Source organism: Peromyscus eremicus, chromosome X (genome assembly GCF_949786415.1).
Source record: "Peromyscus eremicus chromosome X, PerEre_H2_v1, whole genome shotgun sequence".
NCBI lineage: Eukaryota > Metazoa > Chordata > Mammalia > Rodentia > Cricetidae > Peromyscus > Peromyscus eremicus.
The window spans coordinates 38,308,074-38,330,758 of NC_081439.1; the positions used below are offsets into that span (position 1 = coordinate 38,308,074).

The 22,685-nt window shown below is 35.4% G+C and overlaps 1 protein-coding gene across 1 annotated transcript in view; it reads right to left on the bottom strand.

Annotated features, from left to right (window-relative positions):
• Positions 1-22,081, bottom strand: part of LOC131900006 (uncharacterized) — a 37,839-nt gene extending 15,758 nt beyond the window's left edge. The window contains exons 1-2 of the mRNA XM_059251465.1: positions 21,336-22,081; positions 7,916-8,062 (exon numbers count right to left, since the gene is read on the bottom strand). Of these exons, the coding sequence (XP_059107448.1) occupies positions 7,916-8,062; positions 21,336-21,963 (775 nt within the window). The 5' untranslated portion in view covers positions 21,964-22,081. The remainder of the gene's footprint in view (positions 1-7,915; positions 8,063-21,335) is intronic.
• Positions 22,082-22,685: the final 604 nt, after the last annotated feature.

Sequence of the window (22,685 nt, forward strand, 5' to 3'; positions counted from 1 at the left end):
ATAGCCGGGCGGTGGTGGCGCACGCCTTTAATCCCAGCACTCGGGAGGCAGAGCCAGGTGGATCTCTGTGAGTTCGAGGCCAGCCTGGTCTCCAAAGCGAGTTCCAGGAAAGGCGCAAAGCTACACAGAGAAACCTTGTCTCGAAAAACCAAAAAAAAAAAAAATAAAAAAAATAAAAAAAAAAAAAGTTTTCATGATCCTATGTCAGCTTAACCAAATAAATTTATCGCCTTTTTCATTAATAAATTCCACTTAAAAATAATTTTGTTGGTAAGTAGTCTATGCATTTATAAAACAAAAAACCATAAAAAGACACAGATATTTCAAGCTAATCATAATAAAAAGATAAGAACTTGTCTAAAAGTATAGTATCACTCAAATTTGCTTTCCTTGGCTTCTTATTTCCAATAAGAATTTTTTAAGGTCATTGGAGAAATACCTTTCTTGAATCTATTAATTTAAAAAATACAATGTATCTGTCAGAGAACTTGTTATTATAACCAACCTCTCTCTTGGGTATTGGAAGTACGACATTAATTATAATAAGCAGGTGAACACTGTTAGCTCTCTCTTATGTGAGTTGAATATGTCTCAAAGTCCATGAGCTTTCATTTTCTCAATCACTCCTCTGAGAGATGAATGAGAGATTCTGTGACATTGGAGGAATATAAAGTCTATTTTCTTAAGCAAGAAGTAGAAGGATTTCTAAATTCAAAGAAAATGAAATATAGAAGGAAAAGAAACTAGTAAGGGATGTAAAAGGGAGAGAAGACTGGAATAATCTTAGTTTATCCACTATTATTTCTTTTAATAGAAAAAGGTTTTTAGTAAACATTTTATTCAGAGGACTCCTATTATAAGGATAAGTGAAAATTTATAACTGAAGAACAAAGAGGTGAATGGATGTAGGGTTTTTGTTTGTTTGTTTTTGTTTTTGGTTTGCTTGAGACAGTGTCTCTCTACACAGCCAAGACTAGCCTCAAACTCACTGAGATCTACTTGTCTCCCTAAGTGCTGGGATTAAGGTGTGTGCCACCTCTCCCAGTAGGGTCAATAGTTAGGAATCATGGGATCCTATTATCAATTTTGTAGTAATTCACAGTATGTTGTATGCACAAGAATTTCATGATTATTTTACATTGATGAATAATGGAGACATTTTTCATATGTATTCTGATGTCTTCAATTGCAATTAATTTTGAAAAAAGTTGAGTTATATAATATACTGTGATGGTTTTAGAAATCATATATTTGGGGAGCATTTTTAAGGAAAACTCATGATATTTGTTAAAGATAATAAAGCAGATTTTATTAATAGGATGTGATGCGTAATACATGGATGAGTAGAAATTTATAGCCAAAAGTGCCAATAATATAAGACTAATAACAAACAATACAACAAGGGTCCTTCTGGCATTTTGGCAAATCAACTAGATAGTATTGTTGAAAGGCCAAACTGGAAAGGTACACAAGGTAGGAGAGAAGTAATTAATATGAAAGCTGGTCAGACACAAGGACAAAGGTGAGGAATTTGATAAGCTGTCAAAGGTAAGTGATATATATTTCTTAAAACTGACCCAGTAGTGTTCTTTCTCAAATTGAAATAAAGATGGCAATGTTCATGTACAAGGTAAATAGCAGTCAGAAAAAGAACACAGAAGATTCCAACTCAAGTTTGGTTTAAGAAGTTTGGGTCAATAATAAATTGAATAATGCACACGTAAGTCCCTTTCCTCAGTACCAGTCACTATACTTTCCTATTATCAGTAGCTTTACTTTCCAAATTTTCAGTTATTCATGGTCAAACGTGGCTTGAAAATATTAAATAGAACATTCCTGAAATCAACAACTCCTAAATTTTAAATTGTATGCTGCACTGAGAATTTGGGTGAAATCCCAGGTTCTCATGCTCTGCCTTAGTTACAACATGAATCTCTCATTTACTCAGTATATTGCATATACTACCTAGTTGCTAGTCACATAGGATTTCTCTTACTTAGTTATATCAGAATGATAGTGTTCAAATACATCATTTATACTAGGTTATTGCTACAGAATGATGCCTGTCACTTATTTTTTTAATAATTATACAGGAAGCATATATCACCTCATATCACCACAAGAAGTATGAATACAACACAATGTTACTTTGAAAGACAACATTAATTTTAACATTTATTGTAATATAACATTATAATTTCTTGATTTTAATCTGTTATTGAACTCTTAAACTGTGTTTAATTTCTAAATTTTGTGCTGTTATACACATAGATAAACACTATTAATCCTTCATGATTATATGTTCTATACTTGTGGATTCAACCAACCAAGAATAAAAATATCCAGGAAAAAATTGTCTATGCTGAATATATGGATACAGAGAAAAAACTGTATACACATAAAGGTTTCATCTCTGTACAAAGTTTCAGTATCTTGGGAGGGGGTGCCACACATTTTGTGTGTGTTTGTGTATGTGTGTGTGTGTGTGTGTGTGTGTGTGTGTGTGTGTGTGTGTGTGATTATGGATAAGATATGATTCCTAAATACTATTGTGTTCTTTATGGGGACAAGTATTGTAGGCCTATGTTGAAGTGTATTTTACATTCAATGTGCTTAAAAATCACTTGGGGGGTATCTTATTACTTTTCTATTACCATGACAATCACCATGACCAAAACAACATATTTTTATTAATTAAATTTACTCATTTATTTTACATCCCAACTGAAGTTTCCCCTCCTTCCTCTCCTCCAATTCCCTCCCACCACCTCTTCTTCATCTTCCCCCATCCACTCCTTCTCTGCTTATGTTCAGAAAGGAGCAGGTCTCCCATGGGTGTCAACACAGCATGGCATATCAAGTTGTGGTAATACTAAGCACCACCCCTTGCATTAAGGCTGAGCAAGGTAACTCAGTATGAGGAATATTTTCCTAAAAGCAAGCCAAAGCTTTAGGTTCAAGCCCTGCTCTCATTGCTAGCAGTCCCATAAATAGAGGAAGCTACACAACTATCACACATATAGAGAGGTCCTGGATCAGTTCCATGGAGGTTCCCTAGCTCTTGGTACAGACTCTGTGAGTTCCTATGAGCCGAGGTTAGTGGTTTCTGTGTGTTCCCTTGTGATGACCTTGAACCATTTGGCTCATACAATCCTTTCTGCCTCTGTTCAACAGGATTCCCCTTCGGTTGAGGGGCATCTAGGTTGTTTCCAGGTTCTTGCTATTGTGAATAATGCAAAGCAACCTATTAAAGAAAACATTTAATTTGAGGCCCATGGTTCTAGGGGGTTGGAATCTGAGCCCTTCATGGCAGAAAGAATGGCAGCAGGCAAGCAGGCTTTGCACTGGGGCAGAAGCTTAGACTTTGCATCTGATCAAGCAAGAGTTTAAGAAAGGAAAAGCTAACTGGGAATGGCTTGTGCTTTTTAAACCTCCAAGCCCACTCACAACGATATAACTCCCAAGGCCACACCTCATGATCTTTGTCAATATTTCTACTAACTATGGGCCAACCTTTCAAATATATGAGCCTATAGGGGACATTCTCAAACAACCACAGGTGATTGTTAAAATGGTGGTTGTGATGCAGTCATTTTGTGGTGGGAATTTATTAGCTATATTTCTAACATGCTCCTATGTGAAGTAGACAAAGCCACAGACTTACATAGACATTGAGTATCAGAGAATTATTGCTTTGAATTTAGTTAGGCATCTTCAAACTGTAATCAAAGCTTACTCATTTACACATTTTGATGTATTGATGTCTCAGTTTCCTTATCTGTAAACTTCAAGTAAATTTTTGGTGACATGTTTGTGGTGATTAAATAAAATATTATTAAGTAGGATGGGTACTAAAGGAAATGCATAAAATATGTGTTTATGTTATTACACAGACCAGATATGATAATTTCATTTAAAATGGCAGTTATTTTTATTTTCACATAAAATGTAAATATATTTTATTTAACCTATTGTTCTATTCATATTTTAGGATGTTAGATAATGTTAAGAGTTAATTTTTATGTCAGAATTACAGATGTTATAATGCATTAATTTGTATAATTTAATCTAAAACACAGGAGATAGTACTAGAAAGGAAGAAAACTACCACACAAAATGGAAGAATGTCCTTGAAGCACTCAATACACAGAAAATGGTCTACTTTCATCCTATCAAATGGCATTATGCTTGTGGGATCAAAATGAATGCAGGGATACAGAACAGTCAGAAAAAATTCTAATGCCAAGCATGTAAAATAGAGTCCTGAAAAAAAAAAAACACAACAATTTCAAAATGTAATTATTCATGAAATAATCCCATATCATAGTCTGAAAAATGAGGCATCCTCATTATTTCCTAAACTAATAAGCCCTAATGTTACTGTAGCCTTTTTATAACTAAAACAAGGATGAAGCAAAAACAAACCTCTTAGCTCCCTCCTGTGCCTATAAGGGGACTAGACTTTTCTCATCCACCTGTGCTGTCTCTCTAGATATTTCATAGAGAATAGACTTAAAAAAAAACTTCCTCATATATCTTTCTACATCCACAAATAGAAATTAATATATATATTAGAGACCTTAAAAAGTAGCTGGTTAATACGAGGAAAAAATTTTATCATGCATTTCCAATATTATTCAGAATAAAAGATGTGTCAATCATTGATTTTCATTTTGGACATGATGTTTTCATGTATAGAAATTAATGTCAGATAATTTTTAAACCTGTTTTGAAGCTATTGACATAGAGTATATGATCTATAACCCTAAAATTAATTTGCCGTGAATTTCTCTAGCAGTTATATGCAATTTATCATGTAACCTATCAGAATAAATAAAAGCTTCCATTTCTTCTCTCTTTCAGATTTATTATAATTATATGTGGAATAATTATGTCACAAAAATTCCATTATCTTAGACTTGATAATGAGGAGAATATACTGGGTTAGTAATAAACACCCCTGGAGGGGTTCTTGTCAATAAATGATTTAGATGGGGATATACAGAAGAAAATGTATATCTAAATTTGTTCAATGTGGAGTATTTTATGGTTTCATCAATGAGAAACATGATATCATTAGAGTAATATACTATTTGAGTTTTTTAGAAATTAAGTAGATAATTAGGGAAATGTGTACACTTTAAAACATAGATATGATGTTAGTATATACCAAAAAAAAAAAGAATACAGCATGTAGGAATACATAGTGAGTAAAATGTTATATAATAGAAGTAAACACAAATTAAGATTGGTAATATACTCTCTATTTCTTAGGAACATATGGGTAACCTAATGCATGGCCATGCTGAAAAAGTACTTTATACTATGAAACTTGTATTGTAACTAAAAAGTTTTACAAAATGTATATATAAATACAATCTAATGAAAGATTTGTCTTTCAATTTTTTAATATAAAACTTTGTATTTGAGAAGGAATATATTTGAAGTACAAGAAACAAAGACAAAAGAAGGATATCTCTTTTTTAAAATTAAGATTTTTTTTTTTTGGTTTTGTAGAGACAGAGTTTCTCTCTGTAGCTTTGGAGCCTGTCCTGAAACTCATTCTTATCGGTGAAATTATTAAGGCCACACCATGTAGTTAAAAGGGAGGTTTATTTAGTGGCATAACTTACAAATGAAGGCACAGGTAGGTAGCAGGGTCTGGGAAAGACGTAGCACAGTCTGGCAGTGTTCTCTGGAGAACTCTTCTTGGTCTACCTCCAGCATCCAGGGTCCGGGAACCAAGAGTGACAGCACGTCCTTATCTCGGGTCTTCAGGGTCTTCTCTTAGCCCTGCCTTGTAGGTGTGCCAGTTACTGAAGCCTCAATGGGGGTTGGAACTTTCAGAACAAGGTTGGAATGGCTTCCCACTACATCTCCCCCTTTTGTCTAAATAAGAAGGTTCTAACCTAATATAAGACTATATACAAGGAAAGGTTATCAAATATTGTCCAGGGGTAAAGAGGGTTAATGACCTAAATAAGATGGAACTACAACCAATGCGAACAATATTAAGCAAGAAACACATACTAAAATCCAGAGAAGTCTAGAGCATAGGTAAATGGCACGTTACAAAGATCATTTTAAAAGGTGTCCAATCCTAAAGAACCTGAATCTAATACTTAATATGTTCTAAGATTATATACTATATATATATATATATATACATACATACATACATATTAATTTGTAACTATAACTGCTAGTCTTTAATCCCATCAAAGACCTGAGAAGGAATATAATGGTACCTGAGAAATGGAAGATGGAATGGGTATCTTGCAAGAGTAGACAGAGACAGCTGGCAGCCTGGACAGTCACCTAGTGTTTCTCAGTATTGATGGTGCATTCAAATTGGCTACAGGCCTAGAGTATCTGACAGACCATTTTCAGAAGCAGGAATTCTGAAAGACCATCTTACCCTGTCTTGGCAGAGTTCAGAAGTCACTTTTCCTTGTGTCCCACTTATCTAGGACAGCACTCGTATTGTCAGCAGTTGAGGCAAGGGCAGTTCTTTGCCCAATAGACAATTTTGTGCCAAGAAGACAAACTTCCAACTGGAAATGTCTTAGAAGGCCAACATTCTCTCAGAATCAAATTGGTGCTGCCAGGAGCAATTGTGTCTCACGTCAACAGATGTCAAGAGACTGCCTGGAGCTGCCGCCAGGACAAGGAAAATGTAAAGTACCGGTAAGCCATGAGCCACGTGGCAAAGTAAAGTTTAATAGAAATGGGCTAAATATAAGAGTAAGAGCTAGACAATGATAGGCCTGAGCTAATGGCCAAGCAGTTTAAATAATGTAAGAGTCTGTATGTTTATTTTATAAGTGGGCTCTGGGACAGGTGGGACTTGGTGGTGGGAGCTGGAGAAAAATTCTCCAGCTACAGTTGCATGTCTGAGTTTTCAAAAAGAAGGCATATAAAAGTGGCAGAGATATGTTTTAAAAGGTAGGCAATACCATTACCTAACAGAGGAATATATAAGAAATGTAGACTAAATGATTTTCAATAATAATAATAATAATAATAATAATAACATAAAACTCCATAAATTTCCTATTGTTGGTTGTGTGCAGAGAATATTTTCCTGAAGAACCCCTTTGCAGAGAAACTGCAAACTAGATTAGTTATTGAGTTTACTATGATAGTTTGGTTTATCTGCATGGCTTTACACATACATACTTTCTATCTAGTTATTGATCTGATGTGCAATATATATTTCTAAGAACAAACTAATCTATTTAGTTGTCTTTGATATTAATAATAATGCATATTTCACATTGTGATAGAGTAAGAACTAGTGAAGTTAGAGCAGAATTTCTCAGTATCAGTATTCTTGACTGTGGCGTCTATATAACTACATTGGAGGGAACTGTCAGGTATTTGTCAATATTCCTAATCTCTTTTGCAGGTGATTATAACATCAACATTCTTACTTAGAGTTGTCCCATTTTACAATTATTCCAGTACTAACACATTTCTCCCCATTTTAGATGCACTTGATTGGCATTTTCAACATGTCTGCTTAGTATTGAGGATGTTGACCTCTCCAATTTCTAACATAACAAATAATGGTAATTAAACTTATGAAAAATGGCAAATATTATTAGCCACAACATAAGACATTTCAATATGTACTGAGAGGTTACCTCATCCCATTTTACAACAAAAAGAAACTCAACTGTTCAAATTCACAGAAGCACTGCAGGTAGTTCCTGAGTATATTCTACTGAAAAGGCATTTATTGTAGAAGGAAGCTACAAAAAGTTCAACTCCGGAGTTGCAACCTGCTTTGTTACTCTGGTAGTACTGAATTCTATAAAATATCTGACTAATTTTCCCTAAGATTCTGTGAAGACACATATTGTAAAGTGAGACCAGCATAACACTCAATTCAGTAAATTTAGAGGTGACTTACCTCCATCACATGCTCCCTTTGGACTTTTGATAGGTGGACATGTAGTCAGAGTTTCAGATCTATTTCCTTCTAATTGATACGCTCTTACAAATATTACATCAGAGTCTGAATTTTCTGTTTGCAACTCCATGTTTTCCATATTTTCTCCTGCAAGAAATATTGTGAAGGACTAGTACAGATTTATTAATTTGGACTCCAATTCTTAAAATTAAGTTATTCCAAGATATCAGAATTATTTGAATTATTTAGTTTCTTACTCTTAACAAAATTACTACTAAGTATGTGACAGAAGATCATCTATCTCCTGGACCAGTTAACATAAAAAGAAGAAATAAAAAAGGAATTCCAAAAACCTGAACTACCATAAAATAGTATGCACAAAATTTTTTATAAACACCATGAATGGGAAAACAAACATTTGGATATTTTACATAGTTATTATTTTCAAAATTAATATAATTGTTAATGACGCAGCATAGTTTTTACAAGTAAAAGGATAAAGGGAATCTGGCTTCAACTTCCTTTGCAAAGATTTATGTTATCCTAAATAAATTTAGAGAAATTTCAAAGAAAATCAGAAAATAATCCTTTTTCAATATTTCACTATACATACAACCTTATAGACTACTATGGAAGACTCATCAAAATAAAGTCATTTCAGTTTGTAGCAATGATATTAATATGATTAAAGATATTGTAGCTTAGTTTTAGTGCTGGTGCTTTCTTTAAAATTACATTTTTGTACTGATGTTCATTATTTTAGGATATTATGTTTAATATTTCTTGAATGATATGGTTTGTTAACTCATGAGGTTAAGTTATAAAATTGTTGAAGATACTGACAAAAAATTAAATTAAATTTATCGGTTTAAAATAGTTTGAATAATTCTTAATGTTACTAGAATCTGGAATTGACATAAATTGCCTCTCAAACCAAAAGTATATTGAACCTAAACTTATACATCTAAGACAACACCAAAGAAGCAACTTGTTATAATAGACACTTCACTTTATTGACATAAGACTATGATAAGCAATAACTGATTACAGTGGGACTTTTTTAGATAATGTTCACCCCTATTTCTCACTGGGAGAAAATTTCAGCCTTCTGGCTAGAACTGAATTTTGTAACATCAATACTCTTCAGTTTCCGGGCCTAATAACTGTATAAGGAATCTATCCTCTGTATTGTAGAAAAGACATTTCTGGAAGCTCTGATGTAGACAAGTACATCACCAGCCTTACCCTTAGTTTTGGCAATTCACAATTATTTCATGATATTTACATATATCCTATTGGGGAACACATTTGTCTCCAACTGAGTTCTACTTGATTAGCGTTTTACATTTCTATTTGCTGTCAAAGGTGCTACATTTCTGATATCTAAAAAAAGCAATATAAATGCTACCTAGATAGAAGAAAATGGTGCATAGGATTAATCATTATGTAAAAATACATCAAAATAATTTGAAATTTCATCTCAAACCATTTTCAATGACTATCATCAAAATAAATAACATACCATAAATTTGCTAAGCCTGGTTGCATCTGTATCATTTTCTACAGCAAAAGAATGTCTTGTCAGTTCTATAGTAATAGCTCATGATTTGGGACTCCACAAAATATCTGTGCTTTTACTTGAAAGGTAGGATGACAGATTCCAAGCTGCCTCTGGGTGATGCTGTGAATCATTTAAGTTCAGATAACAAAAGAATAAACTCCATTCCAAAGAGAAAAATGTGGTAAATATTGGTATTATAAAAAGTGTGATAGGGCATTTGAAAAGTGCAAAGGAGCAGAAAGGAACACAGTGAACCAAGTAGAGCATAGGTTTGTCTATGTTACTAGGGGTAGTGGGAAATTATCAAGGTGCCATCCATAGTAAAAATCCAGGAGCTGGGATGAGAACTAAAAACAGTGAAAATTTATTCCATGTAATTAAGACAGGAAATTTCCCAAAACCTGGAAATTCACAAGCTAAACAACCATTTAGAGCCCCAGATAGAAATATACAGATAAAAGCCTCTGTACAGCACATAAGAGTCATATGAAAATAAAATCATATCTTACCTAAATATTTCACAAACAGGAAAGGAAATTCTAACAGAGAAGTTTATAGTAACAAATGTTCACATTAAAAAATCAGAGAGATCTCAAATAAATAACTCAATGATATACATTAAAGTCACAGAAAAACAAGAACAAGCCTAAACCAAACTCAGCATAGTAGGCTGAAAGAAATAATAAATATCAGGGCATAAATTAACATATTTAGACTGAAAGAATACAAAGAATTAATAGAGCAAAAATATTTGAAAAGGTTAAAAAAATCAATAAACCCTTAGCCAAATTAATAAAAGGAAATGGAGGACTCATATCAATAACATTAGAGATGAAACAGAGGACTTTCCAACATATACTAGTGAAATTCAGGTGAGTATTAAGGAATATTTTATAATCTATATGTGACACCATAAAACTATAAAAAATAGATAAATCTGAGGACACATATGATGTATTGAAATTGAACCAAGGAAGGCATAAGTATTGAGAATATTTATAGCAACAAGATTGAAGCAGTAAGAAAGACTACTTGTAAGAAAAAGATATCTAGATCAGGTGGAAGCATCACTGAATTCTACTAGACATTAAAGAAAAATTTACATTAATGCTATTTAATATATTCTTTGAAATATGAGTAGAAGATGTGTTAAGAAATTCATTCTACACAATTTCAAGTCATTATACCAAAACCAGGTAAAGATATATCAAAGAAAAACTATAGAATATTTTTCTAATTAATATATATATAAATAATGAAATATTTGCCAATTTAATGAGAAATAGTTTTAAAACTATATGCTGCAATCAAATCTATTTCATTACAGACATATAAGCATGTTTAAAGTATGCAAATCAATAAGGTAATGCAGCACATAAACAGACTACTACATAAATGATGAGATCATCTCAACAGATACATAAAAGGTCTTTGACAAAGTTCAAAATACCTTCCTGATGAAAGTTTTTAAAAAGCTATGTATAGGAACATATTAACAGATAATTATTGCCACATGTAACAAACTTACAGGCAATACTATATAATAAATGGGGTGAAATCTGGAAGTACATCCTCTGAAATCAAGAATAAGACAAGGGTATATATACATTCTCTCTACATAGTTTTGTGGAGTGCTAGAATTTGTCTTATAGATTATATCATGCTATATTTAAAACACCCAAAATATTTTATCAGAAAACTTTGAGGTTTGGTAAATACTTTAAGAAAAAAATTATTTTATATATAGACAATGAGCATGCTTTTAGCAAATCAAGGTAAACAATTCCATTTACAATTCCTTCAAAAACTAATAGAATATCAGGAATAAAGTTGAGCAAGGAGATTAAAGGCCATTACAGTGAAATTTTTGATACACTAAAGATAAATCAAAGTTGAATCTAGTAAATGGAAAGACTTCCCCATGACCATGGAGTTGGCAAACTCAAAATTATAAAAACTTTCTAAGTTCCCAAGTAGTCTAAAAATTCAATATAACTTTTGTCAAAATTAAAATGAAATTCTTTGTAGAAAGAGAAAACATGATCCTAAAATTCACATGAAATCTTAAAACATCCTTAGTAGTCGAAGTGATGTTTAGCAGAAAGGGCAATGCTATAGATATTATAATACCTTATTTCAAACTATACCACAGAGCATAGAGTCATAGTACCAAAAATATGGCACATGTGCTGGAAAAAAAAACCCAAACAACAACACCTCCCTCAAAAAAACCAAAAAAAAAAAAAAAAAAAACCATATGACCAAATGGGAGAGAATGAAGAGTCTAAAATAAGCCCATACAGGAACAATCATACATATGATTTTTGACAAACACACACACACACACACACACACACACACACACACACACACTCATCAGAGAGAAGACAGTATTGACCACTGGTGCTGGGAAAACATGCAGATAAATGAAATTAGATAATTGTCTTTGATCCTACGAAGAAAAGTCAACTCAAAAGAATTCAAACACCTTAATGTAAGACTAGTGAAAGCATTGAATCTCTGAAACTCCAAGTGAAAAATACTGCAGGATATTGGCAGTCAAAGACTTTTTTTCCAAGGACCCCATTAATACAGGGAATAATCTCAAGAGTTGAAAAAAAAGAAATACATGAAATTATAAAGCTGCCTACCAAAGGAAACAATAGAGTGGAGATACAAACTACAGAACAGGGAAAAGTAATTACAGCTATAAATATTGGAAGGACTTAACATCTAGAATTCCTAAAAGAACCAAAGAAAAGAATCATCACAAAATCAAATGGGACAAGGAAATCAATGGCCATATCTCAAAAGAATACATAAAAATGTATAAATGTGTGAAAAAGTGTCCCAAATCCTTTTCCATCAGGGTAATGCAAATTAGCACCACATAAGTATTCCATCTCACTCCAGTTGTAAGAGTTTTCATAAAAAAAGAACAACAAATGAATAAGCTACTTTTCACTTTTCCCAGCAGAAACTGTCTGAATGTGAATCTGAAATTAGAATGAAAAAAAAAAAAAAAACAACCTACCTTCACATTCCATTAGGGAAGGAATGAATGTCAGCTGTCTTTTATGTTTGTTAGTCTTTTTTTTTTCCTTTTTGCTTTGTTTTTTTTTGATACATCAGGCCTCAAAGTCCTGATCCTCCTTGAGCCTCAGGAATGCTGGGATTACAGACCTGTAGCACAATGCCTCTTTATCTCTGCTTTCGTAAGTTATTGAGCCCCAAATTAGTTTCTGTCACTTACCTTCTACTGTGGAGTTATTTACTCTTCCCATTCCAACCCTATTTTTCACAGCAGTGAAAAAAAAGCTCTATTTCCACCTAATTCTCATAATTGGTCATTAAATTGCAGTCTCTTCCGTAACTTTTCTTCTGTACTTTCACCTATGATGCTTGGTACGGTATGATGTTTTCCCTCATAAATTTGTGATCGTCTCTCAGGTTGTTTAGAAATTGACTGAAGACTTCTTCATGAGCCAATCTCTAGTTGACTTTTGTGCAGGGGTGCAGATTCATTCTCTTTCTTGTTAGAACATTTGGCCTTTCCATCTTGGTGAACAAGTGGAACAATGACTCTTGCCCCATTTTTTTTAAAAAGAGTATTGTTTTTTAATCTTCTTGACTCTCAGTGTCACCATTAGTAGCAGAATTCAACACTGTTCCTTCTGCCTCAGAAGCAGCTCATCCTCTTCCGAATCCTCTCATCTCTGTGACCCTCAGACTAAGGTTAGTTTTCTTGATCAACCGGTAACATAGCACCAATCAAGAGGAGATGTCTAGGTGTTCACTATCTTTTGCATTATTACGAAGCATGGACCAAATGCATATTAAGTTTCATTTTACCCATTGCAAGTATTTCCAAGTAACTTTATTAGGCCAAGCACTGCCCATCGCTGACTTTCAATCATGAGCTCTTGTTTTTAGGAACCCTTTTCAAGTTCTTCTGTGTTGCAGTTTTTTGTAAGCTAAATTACAGGGCTTTAATGCCAGTAGTACATTACATAAACCACATGCTTCAAAATGCCTTTCCAAGGTAATCATAGCTAAATGAAGCAATGCTCATTTTCAGGTGCAAAGGAACTTCTGGCTTTTCTTGTGAATGCCTCCTATCATATTTGTATCTCACATGTATCATAATATTTGAAAACTCACAAGGGTTAGAACTAACCCTCTTCAGTTGTTTCCTCTCATTTTAAAAATAAGATCTTAATGGCTACATATTATGCAATCAAATTCCTTCAGTACTGTGAAAAGGATTTTAAATTGTTTCAAAAAATGCTATCTAGGGCTTCGAGGAAGTTGTAGCGCAGTAGTGGAGCATCTTGTGTCTCCAAGCATGAAAAGAAAGCTAAGTTTTTATTCTCCAGCCCGACACAGTATGGAAGTAACAAATAATCAAGTGAATAAATTAATAAATTCTGTGTCAGGCTCCCTAACCCAGGGATTCTCCTCAAAGGCATCATGTTTCATTTTTATTTTATTTTCTCATAAATCTAATAAATACTGAAGCAGAATTCTGAAATGCCACAGGCACTTTTAAAATAGATATATAATTGAGACAGGATTGGGAATTCCTTACTGGAATCTTAGGGCTGGAAGGAGGACAAGAACTTTTGGATGTCTTAGGCAACATAACAATCCTCTGTCAAAACAAACAAAAAACAAAACCCAAACAATGACAACACTAATAGACATGCTGATGTGGAAGGAGGGAATATCAAGAGGCCTGACCCTTAGATAACGAACTACAAGTAATTAACGACTGCTCCGAGACTACCAAGGAAGGGCCTCCTAGTTAGTTATCCAATACTAAGTGGTCAGCCCTGGAAACACATTCATAAAAGCAACAATAAAGCAACTCAGTGGGTTGTATGAATATATTTATCTTTTTATAAGTACATGTAGTAATAATAATGAAAGAAAAAGAGGTCATTAATTTGAGAAGTGGTAAGGGTAGGAGGGTATGAGAAGGTCTGGAGGGAGGAAAGAAAAGTGGGGAAAGGTTATAATTATATTTTACTTATGATTTTACTGGTATGGTTCCATGTGTCCTAGTGTAGGCAGGATGCCTTTGGAAAAATAATGCTTATTTGTAATATTACTACACTTTGAAGAGATTTTAAACTCATTAGTATTACCTCTTCTACTGGCTTGTTTTAAAATTTGTTGTTTAAGTTTCTTGATAATGGGGACACTGTGGTACTGAATTTGAGAAACACTGCATTATTTTATTGATTCAATGAGTCCATTTTGCATAAACTGACTCCGTTACTATCCTTGATAGTATATGTTTGATCTAATGCTGCAGTAGTCTTCATTCTTAATTTAGATTCTATAGAAAGGAAATATCACATAACATCAAAATGTGTACTGTTTGTTCTCTTTACGAGTAAAGACAAATGGATGACATGGACTACATAATAGAATTTGAAAAAAACCTTTCAAAAACATATTACAATAAACCTGAGTCATACATACAAGTGTGAGTTTCTACATGTAGAATTTGGTTATAATGCATGTGCATGCATTGTCAGAGAGAAGGAACACACTTTGAAAACTGGCCTAAACTGGGGGCTGGAGATCAGAATGTGACCCTGATTCATGCAGAGAAAATTGATGCAGTCTATAATTTTTATTTTGATATTTTCTACACAAAATAATAGACAAATGAATGCATTTCAAGTACTTTTTGACAAAAGGCACTTGGTTTTGCCTGCTTAACATCTACTTAACATACATAAGACAATGCCATTCATTACCAAGGGGAAACAATTCACCCTCAAAATCTTAGTCTATTTGGTTTAGTGAAGCTGAATCAACTGTCATGATCAAAGAGAGGGTTATAGAATGAGGCATATCTGAATAGCCCTTTTCAATTACAAGTAAACATCATTGGCTTAAGCATGACATGAAGTCCAATTAAATATAAAATTTAAACTCTCTCAGAACTAACAGACCACGATAGCTGGGAATCTGGTAGGAAATTATCCTTCTTTCTCTTTCCCACCACTACAGTTCTTTCATTCTCATCCCCAAACTTTGGCAAAACACTTGCCACCTCCATTCCCTGGGGACTCTGCTTCCAGTGGCCTCAGTATTCCTACATCATATGGACCCATCAAGACCACCTCTATTCCTTCCTGTCAGCCTAGAAACACACTCTACACTGAACTTCCAGTGACAATACTTGGCAGTGACTCAGGATGGCAAATCACTTCATCCTTGTCTTCTGCTAAGAGCTCTTCATTCTAACCCTCAGCCCAGTAACAACATGTTTACAAGTGTCCCTCCTCCCTTTTCTACTTCAGTCATTAGAGAGTGCAGCTCCTGATTCAGACATAGGGTCCCTCTAGTTCTTTCATCCCTGTTTCTCCAGATGATTCATTGCCTTACTGCCGCTTTCATACAGGATATCCTCTTCCTACCATACCTCTGATTCCCTGGGGACCCCCACCTCAAAGGTGTGAGGAGGATCCCCTGAATTATTTCCCTTTTCTCCTATCCCACCTCTAGTCCTCCCTGCCACCCACCAACCTGCAGAAGTTCCTCTACCAGGCAATGTAATGAAGTCTGTGAAAATACAGTGTAATAAAATAATGAAAACAATTTAGGACACAACAGTAGAAATTAGCAAAGAAAGAGATACACTAAAACCCCCCACAAACTAAGATAAAATTGGAAATGAAAAACTTAGGAAGCCAAAAAATCTCTGAGAAAAGTCCTACCAACAGATGCACGGAAGGGAGAATGTCAGTTGTCAATGACGAGGTAGAAAAAATGGATTCCTAAGTTAAAGAAACTGTTAAATCTGAAGAAAAATCCAGGCAAATTCAGGAAATCTGGAATACCATGAAAAGACCAAGTCTATGAACAGTGAAAATAAAGAGGAAGAAATCCAGGCCAAAATCATAGATGATATCCTCAAAATTATAGAAGAAAGTTCCATTAACCTTAAGAAGGAAATGCTTATCAATGTACAAGAAGCACACAGAACAACAAGTAGACTATACCAGAAAGGAAAGGCCCTTAGGCACATAATAATCAAAACAATAACCATACAGAACAAAGAGAGACTAAAAGGTGAAACGGAAAATGACCAAGTAACATATAAAGGCAAACCCATTATCATAACACCTGATTCCTCAATGGAGACTCTAAAAGCCAGAAAGGCCCAGACATATGTTCTCCAAATTCTAAGAGAACAAAGACGCCAGCCTAGACTACTATATGCAAAAAAATCCCATCAGTCAGAATAGATGTAGAAAGAAAAACATTCCACATAAAACTAAATTTAAGCACTATCTATCTACAAATTCAGCTCTAAACAAGTCACCAGAAGGTAAAACTTCACATGAAGACCCCAAAAAGAGAAAAATTTAGAGACCCGTTTCTCTTATGAACATAGATGTAAAAATTCTCAATAAAATCCCTTCAAACCTGGTCCAAGAACATATAAAAAGATTATCCACCATGACCAAGTAGTTTTAATACCAGAGGCAAGGGATGATTAAATGGAGGAGGGTAGTGAAGAGGGTTTAAGGCGAGAAGTATAAAGCGGGCAAATTGAGGGGTCATATGGAAACCTACTACAGCAGATACTTCTTAAAATATATACATATAAGCCGACAGTGGTGATGCATGCCTTTAATCCCAGTACTTGGGAGGTAGAGGCAGACAGATCTCTGTGAGTTTGAGACCAGCCTGGGCTACAGAGTTGAGTTCCAGGAAAGGCACAAAACTACACAGAGAAACCCTGTCTTGAAAAAACATATATATATATATATATATATATATATATATATATATATATATATATATATATGAGAAAATAATCTGAACACAAATAATGGGGAAGACAAAGCCTCACTAGACAACCCTTGCAACCAAGTGAAATCTCCAGCACCAGGAATGTGTTACATATTATTGAGTTCTTGGTAAAGGAACCTCACAGAAACTCCCAAACAACTCAGGCTATTGCTGAGGCTATTGGTTGCTCTCAATAACCTGAAAGTAAGTCCTCATTACTGAAGACAACACCAACATAACTCATTTAACATGGAGAATTTGAGCTGGTGCCTTCCTAGAGCCTTCACCCCTACTGACTCTTATTCATTGTACTGGAAGATACCCTGCATGATGCCAAAGGAGAAAGGTAAACACTAACCCAAGCACATTTTTTTTTTTATCTATTCTGGTGATCTGTCTGCAAGACACATTGGTGCAATAGTGGCATAAATGTTGTGGGAGTAACAAACTACTGTCTGGTTAAATTTAAGGTACAGTCCCTTGAGATGGAACCCATGCTCAACACTGCTAATATGGTAAAGAACCTGAGGATAGATAGGTCACAGACCTAGGGTAAAACTATTGTTTTACTTAAGGAACATAGCAATAAATGACTCCTATTGATAGTCTACTATATTCATAGATCAGTACCCTGCTTAATCCTCATCAGAGAAGTTTCCTCTTGCACAAGATGGAATAAATACAAAAACTCATGTGGCGGTCTGAATAAGAATGGCCCCTATAATTTCATATGTTTGAAATTTCATGTTAGTCATCAAGGAGTGGTAACACTTAGAAGTATTAGAAGGTATGTCTTTGTTGGAGGAAGTATGTCACTGGGGAGGACTTTGAGATTTTCATAAGCCCAAGCCAGGTCCAGTGGATCTCTCTCTTCCCATTGCTGAGAATCCATAAGTAGGACTCTCAACTATTTCTCCAGCAACATGTCTGCCTGTGGTGTTGATGCTGTCATGCTCCATGTCATGCTAATAATAGACTAAGCCTCCGGAACTATAAGCAAGCCCCATTTAAATGCATTCTTGTATTTATAAGAGTTGCCTTAGTCGTGGTGACATTTCACAATCGAACGCTGACTAAGACAATCCACAATTAGATGATGTGCAGAGAGAAAATTTGGAACACTCAGTCCTAAATAGGATGCCTTCATCAAATCACTCCTCTCAGGGCTTAGCGAACTCTGTAGAAGAGGAGGTAGAAAGATTTTAAATCAGTGTGGGTATAAGACTCTAAGGAAACAAGGCCTCCTAAACACACCAGAACTGTTGCACATATGAACTCATAGTCTGTGGTAGAATGCACAGGGCCTGCATGGGTCTAAGCCAGCTAGATTTCCAGACCTGAGTGGGGAATTGGACAGAAACCCCCATTCCTAATGCAGAAGCTATCTCTAGTTGATAAGCACTCCCAAAGGGAAAATTAATTTTCTCCAAAGAAATCTCATGGGTTATTCAAACCACACTTAAGGTCAGGACCCATGCCCAGCAGTAAATGGCCAACACAAAGTAGCTCAGTGGCATTTTTGGAGGTTCTTTGTCTCATGCTCTATTTGAAAATATTTTTAAACTTACAGATCTTGATTACATATTATGGTTTCTAATTTCATATTTTATTGGATTTCTGGGTAAATAAAAGTATTTTCTATAACAGTATGTATTTCTGATTATATATTATGGTGTCTGATTTCATGTTTTTATGGTATTTCTGCATAAATAAATATGTTTCTATAGTAGTATGCATTTCTTGTGTGTTTTCTTTGGGTGTTTGTTTTTCTTTTTCTGTTTTATTTTTTTTGGTTCTTGTTTTGATGGCTATTGAATCTAATGAGAGAGAAAAAAAGGGTGGTTGGGAAAGTGAGGAGGGTCTGGGAGGAGTGGAGAGAGGGAAAACCATGATCAGAATATACTATCTAATAAAATGTATTTCCAATTTTAAAACAATAAGCTATTGAACATAATCTCTAACCAAGGGATTTTGTAATAGTAACCATGAAGTAAAGAAGAACAGCAATGGACACTAGAACTTGTGTCAGCAAACGCAAAGCACAAAGAGAAATGATTCTGAGAGTTGGTTCAAGCTGTGTCTCACAGTGTAGTCTTCTGAGACATGAAAGACAGTTCAATAAAGTTTAGGACTGAGTCAGGAGTGGGTTATGTCAACCCTAGGGAGGACATCTATGGGACAATACCAGATATGACACTTACTGTAGCTTATACAATTCAAATATTAAAATATGTGCATCTTGAATTTTCTGAAGCATGTTAATTAGTTTTCTTGTTAATTCAGTGTAAAACAGTATTTGTGATGGATGATCCCAAAGCGTGTCATACAATTTCATAAGACTAGTACTATATGCATTTTCAAATTTTGGTTTTTAAAACATCAACAAACTTTGAAGTCCAGAAAGCTATTATATTAGGGAATATATAATCAAATAAACCCCACAGCATGTAACACACAAGTTATATATCATTAACTTTCTTAACAGTTTTTATAAGGTCATACATGAAAGTCAATAGATAGTGGAAGTCAAAAGTAAATAAAAGTCTATTATTTGCCTGATTCTTTGTGTGTACTGTTATACCCATGCAAAGTCAGGGTGACTGGAAGAGGAGTTGTCATGAATTTAATAAGTTGGCCAATCACTTGTTTCTGTACAACTGTATCATCCTTATATACGAGTAAATAGAACACATAAAGTACTCAATCTGTACTGTAAACACCATGTTAGTAGCTAAGTATAATTCCTCAGCTGCTACAGTTGTGCTTGATACACACACACACACACACACACAACATATGAACATTCGAATGGTGCATAATAAATATTCTTAAAAACTAATTGTAATATATTCATACAAATGAATGTTTTGCTTATCATTTAGACTAGAAAATATATAGCAAATAAGCATTTACATTTTTCATTGATTTTTAACTTGAAAGAACAAAGACTATAAGAATCATATCTAATTACCAAGTATTAGATAAGAAACAAGAGCACACGTTGTGATAGAAAGCTTCAAATGATGCTAATCCTGTAATAACTTTATATTTAAAAAAGTGAGCATTCTAAAGATGATAAAGTTTTACTTCAAATACTTAAATAAATAAGAAAAATTTTAAATTTCCATACTTTACATGGAATTATAATATTCAAATAACAGCAATAAAATGCAATATAAAATTAACTTTAATACTTGACAAAGGTTTACAATAAAATCCTAGACAATATATCATTTTTTTCAACTTCTATTGGCTTTTGCCAAAATCTCTCTCAACTCAGTAAGCCTCTTCTCCCTTTACCCCCACCCTTCTCAGTACTCAGGCTCTTTGCTGAGGAATTCTTTTATTTTATTTTATTTTATTTTATTTTTATTTTATTTTATTTTATTTTATTTTATTTTATTTTATTTTATAATTTAATTTAATTTTACATATCAGCCATGAATTCTCCTGTCCTCCCGCCTCCTGCCCCCCTTGCCTCCACCCCCACCGTCTCCCCCACCCCATCCCCCTACCCCCCCACCCCACCCCTACCCCACTCCCACCCCACCCCCACCCCCCACTCCCACCCCACCCCCACCCCCACCCCATCCCCCCAAAACACCTCCACCCCCCACCCCACCCCCACCCCACCCCACCCCCACCCCCCACTCCCACCCCCCCACCCCCCACCCCACCCCACCCCCACCCCACCCCACCCCCACCCCACCCCCACCCCCCACCCCACCCCCAAACCACCTCCACCCCTTACCCCACCCCCACCCCACCCCCACCCACCATCCACCCTCCCAAAGACTCCCCTGGGGATTCAGCTCAACCTGGTAGATTCAGTCCAGGCAGGTCCAGTCCCCTCCTCCCAGGCTGAGCAAAGTGTCCCTGTATAAGCCCCAGGTTCCAAACAGCCAGCTCATGCACTGAGGACAAGACCAGGTCCCACTGCCTGGATGCCTCCCAAACAGATCCAGCTAATCAACTGTCTCACTTATCCAGAGGGTCTGATCCAGTTGGGGGCTCCTCAGCCATTCTTAACCTATTTGGGCTTACCTCCTCCTTCGGGACACTCGGCAAGTGTGCGTGAAGATCTAGATTTGGATTTCTTCTTTTTTTCTCGTGGATGGTGTCTAGACCTTGGACAGGACTTGTCCGGCAGCTGATGATCAGACGCTGAGGACTTGGACTCGGATCTTTTTGTTGATGATGATAATCGTCTGTGTGAGTGATGAGATTGAGGTCGAGATTCCGAGTGATCTGGAGAAGATCTATTGTGAGATCTGGATCGGAGACTGGTGGAGGAACAACAGTGTCTTTTGTCGTGACTCTGGTATTCATGGTTGTCTTCTTTGAAATGGTATTGCCCTCCCTGGCTACAGCTAGGTTGAGCATACTGTGGAACCTCTTTGTGTACCATTTTCACGCGTAGTTTACAACCATCCAGTAAAATCCCATTTAAGGCACCCATTGCGTTCTCAGCATCACGTTTGTTGTAGAAATGGATGAAGGCTGCTCTGTAAGATTCTTCGGTTAAGTGATTTTCGGAGATGTACACATCACCAACAGGCCCATAATCCTCAAACACACGCTTCAGCGTGCTGGATGAAGTGAGGTTTGCCAGGTTGTCCACCTTGAGGAAGGCCATTTCCTCCACATTAGGAAGAGGATGGCTGTAACTCATGTTCCTTGATATTTCAGTCTTATATTCTCTGAAATGAACAGTAGTTAGGAGAAAATAGAGCAGATCCGTGAGAGGTGCTCTATGGTTGCGGCCATTTTCTTGACTGCGTGGCTTTGAATATTCGATTGCCTTGTATTCGCTCACACATTCTAGAATGGTTAACTCAGCCCCGCCCACTCATAGAGTTGAAACTATTTGAGAAACAGAGGAATATAATTGCATACCACTTTTAAATTAGTGGTGTAATCACAGCACAATTGTTTTAACATTTCTGGTACAAATTCAGACATTCAGAATCAATTAAAGGTTAGAATTGAATTTGTTTATACTTAATATACCTTTACCTTCCAATGTTTTTAACCATAGAGTGGAATTATAAAGTTACTAAACTTTTTATTGTTTCCATTCAGTAATCTATATAACAACAATATGAAGGTAGAAGAGGGATATCTAAGCCCCTACACGAGTGACCAGGACCCTCCCTCAAGGACCACCAAGCACCTCCCTCAGGACCTCTAACTGCCAGGTTTCACCCACAGAACACTCTAAATGCCCTAACTGCTGGACTTTGCTCCCACCCTACAGAATAAAAAGCCTAGTCTCTGAATGTGAAATATTACCAATCTCTACCCTGGAAAGCTTCACCCTGAACAGTTCTACCCTCCTCCCAAGAAGCTCTATATAAGCCCTGTATCCTGTTCAGTTTGCTGATGTTTCTTGCC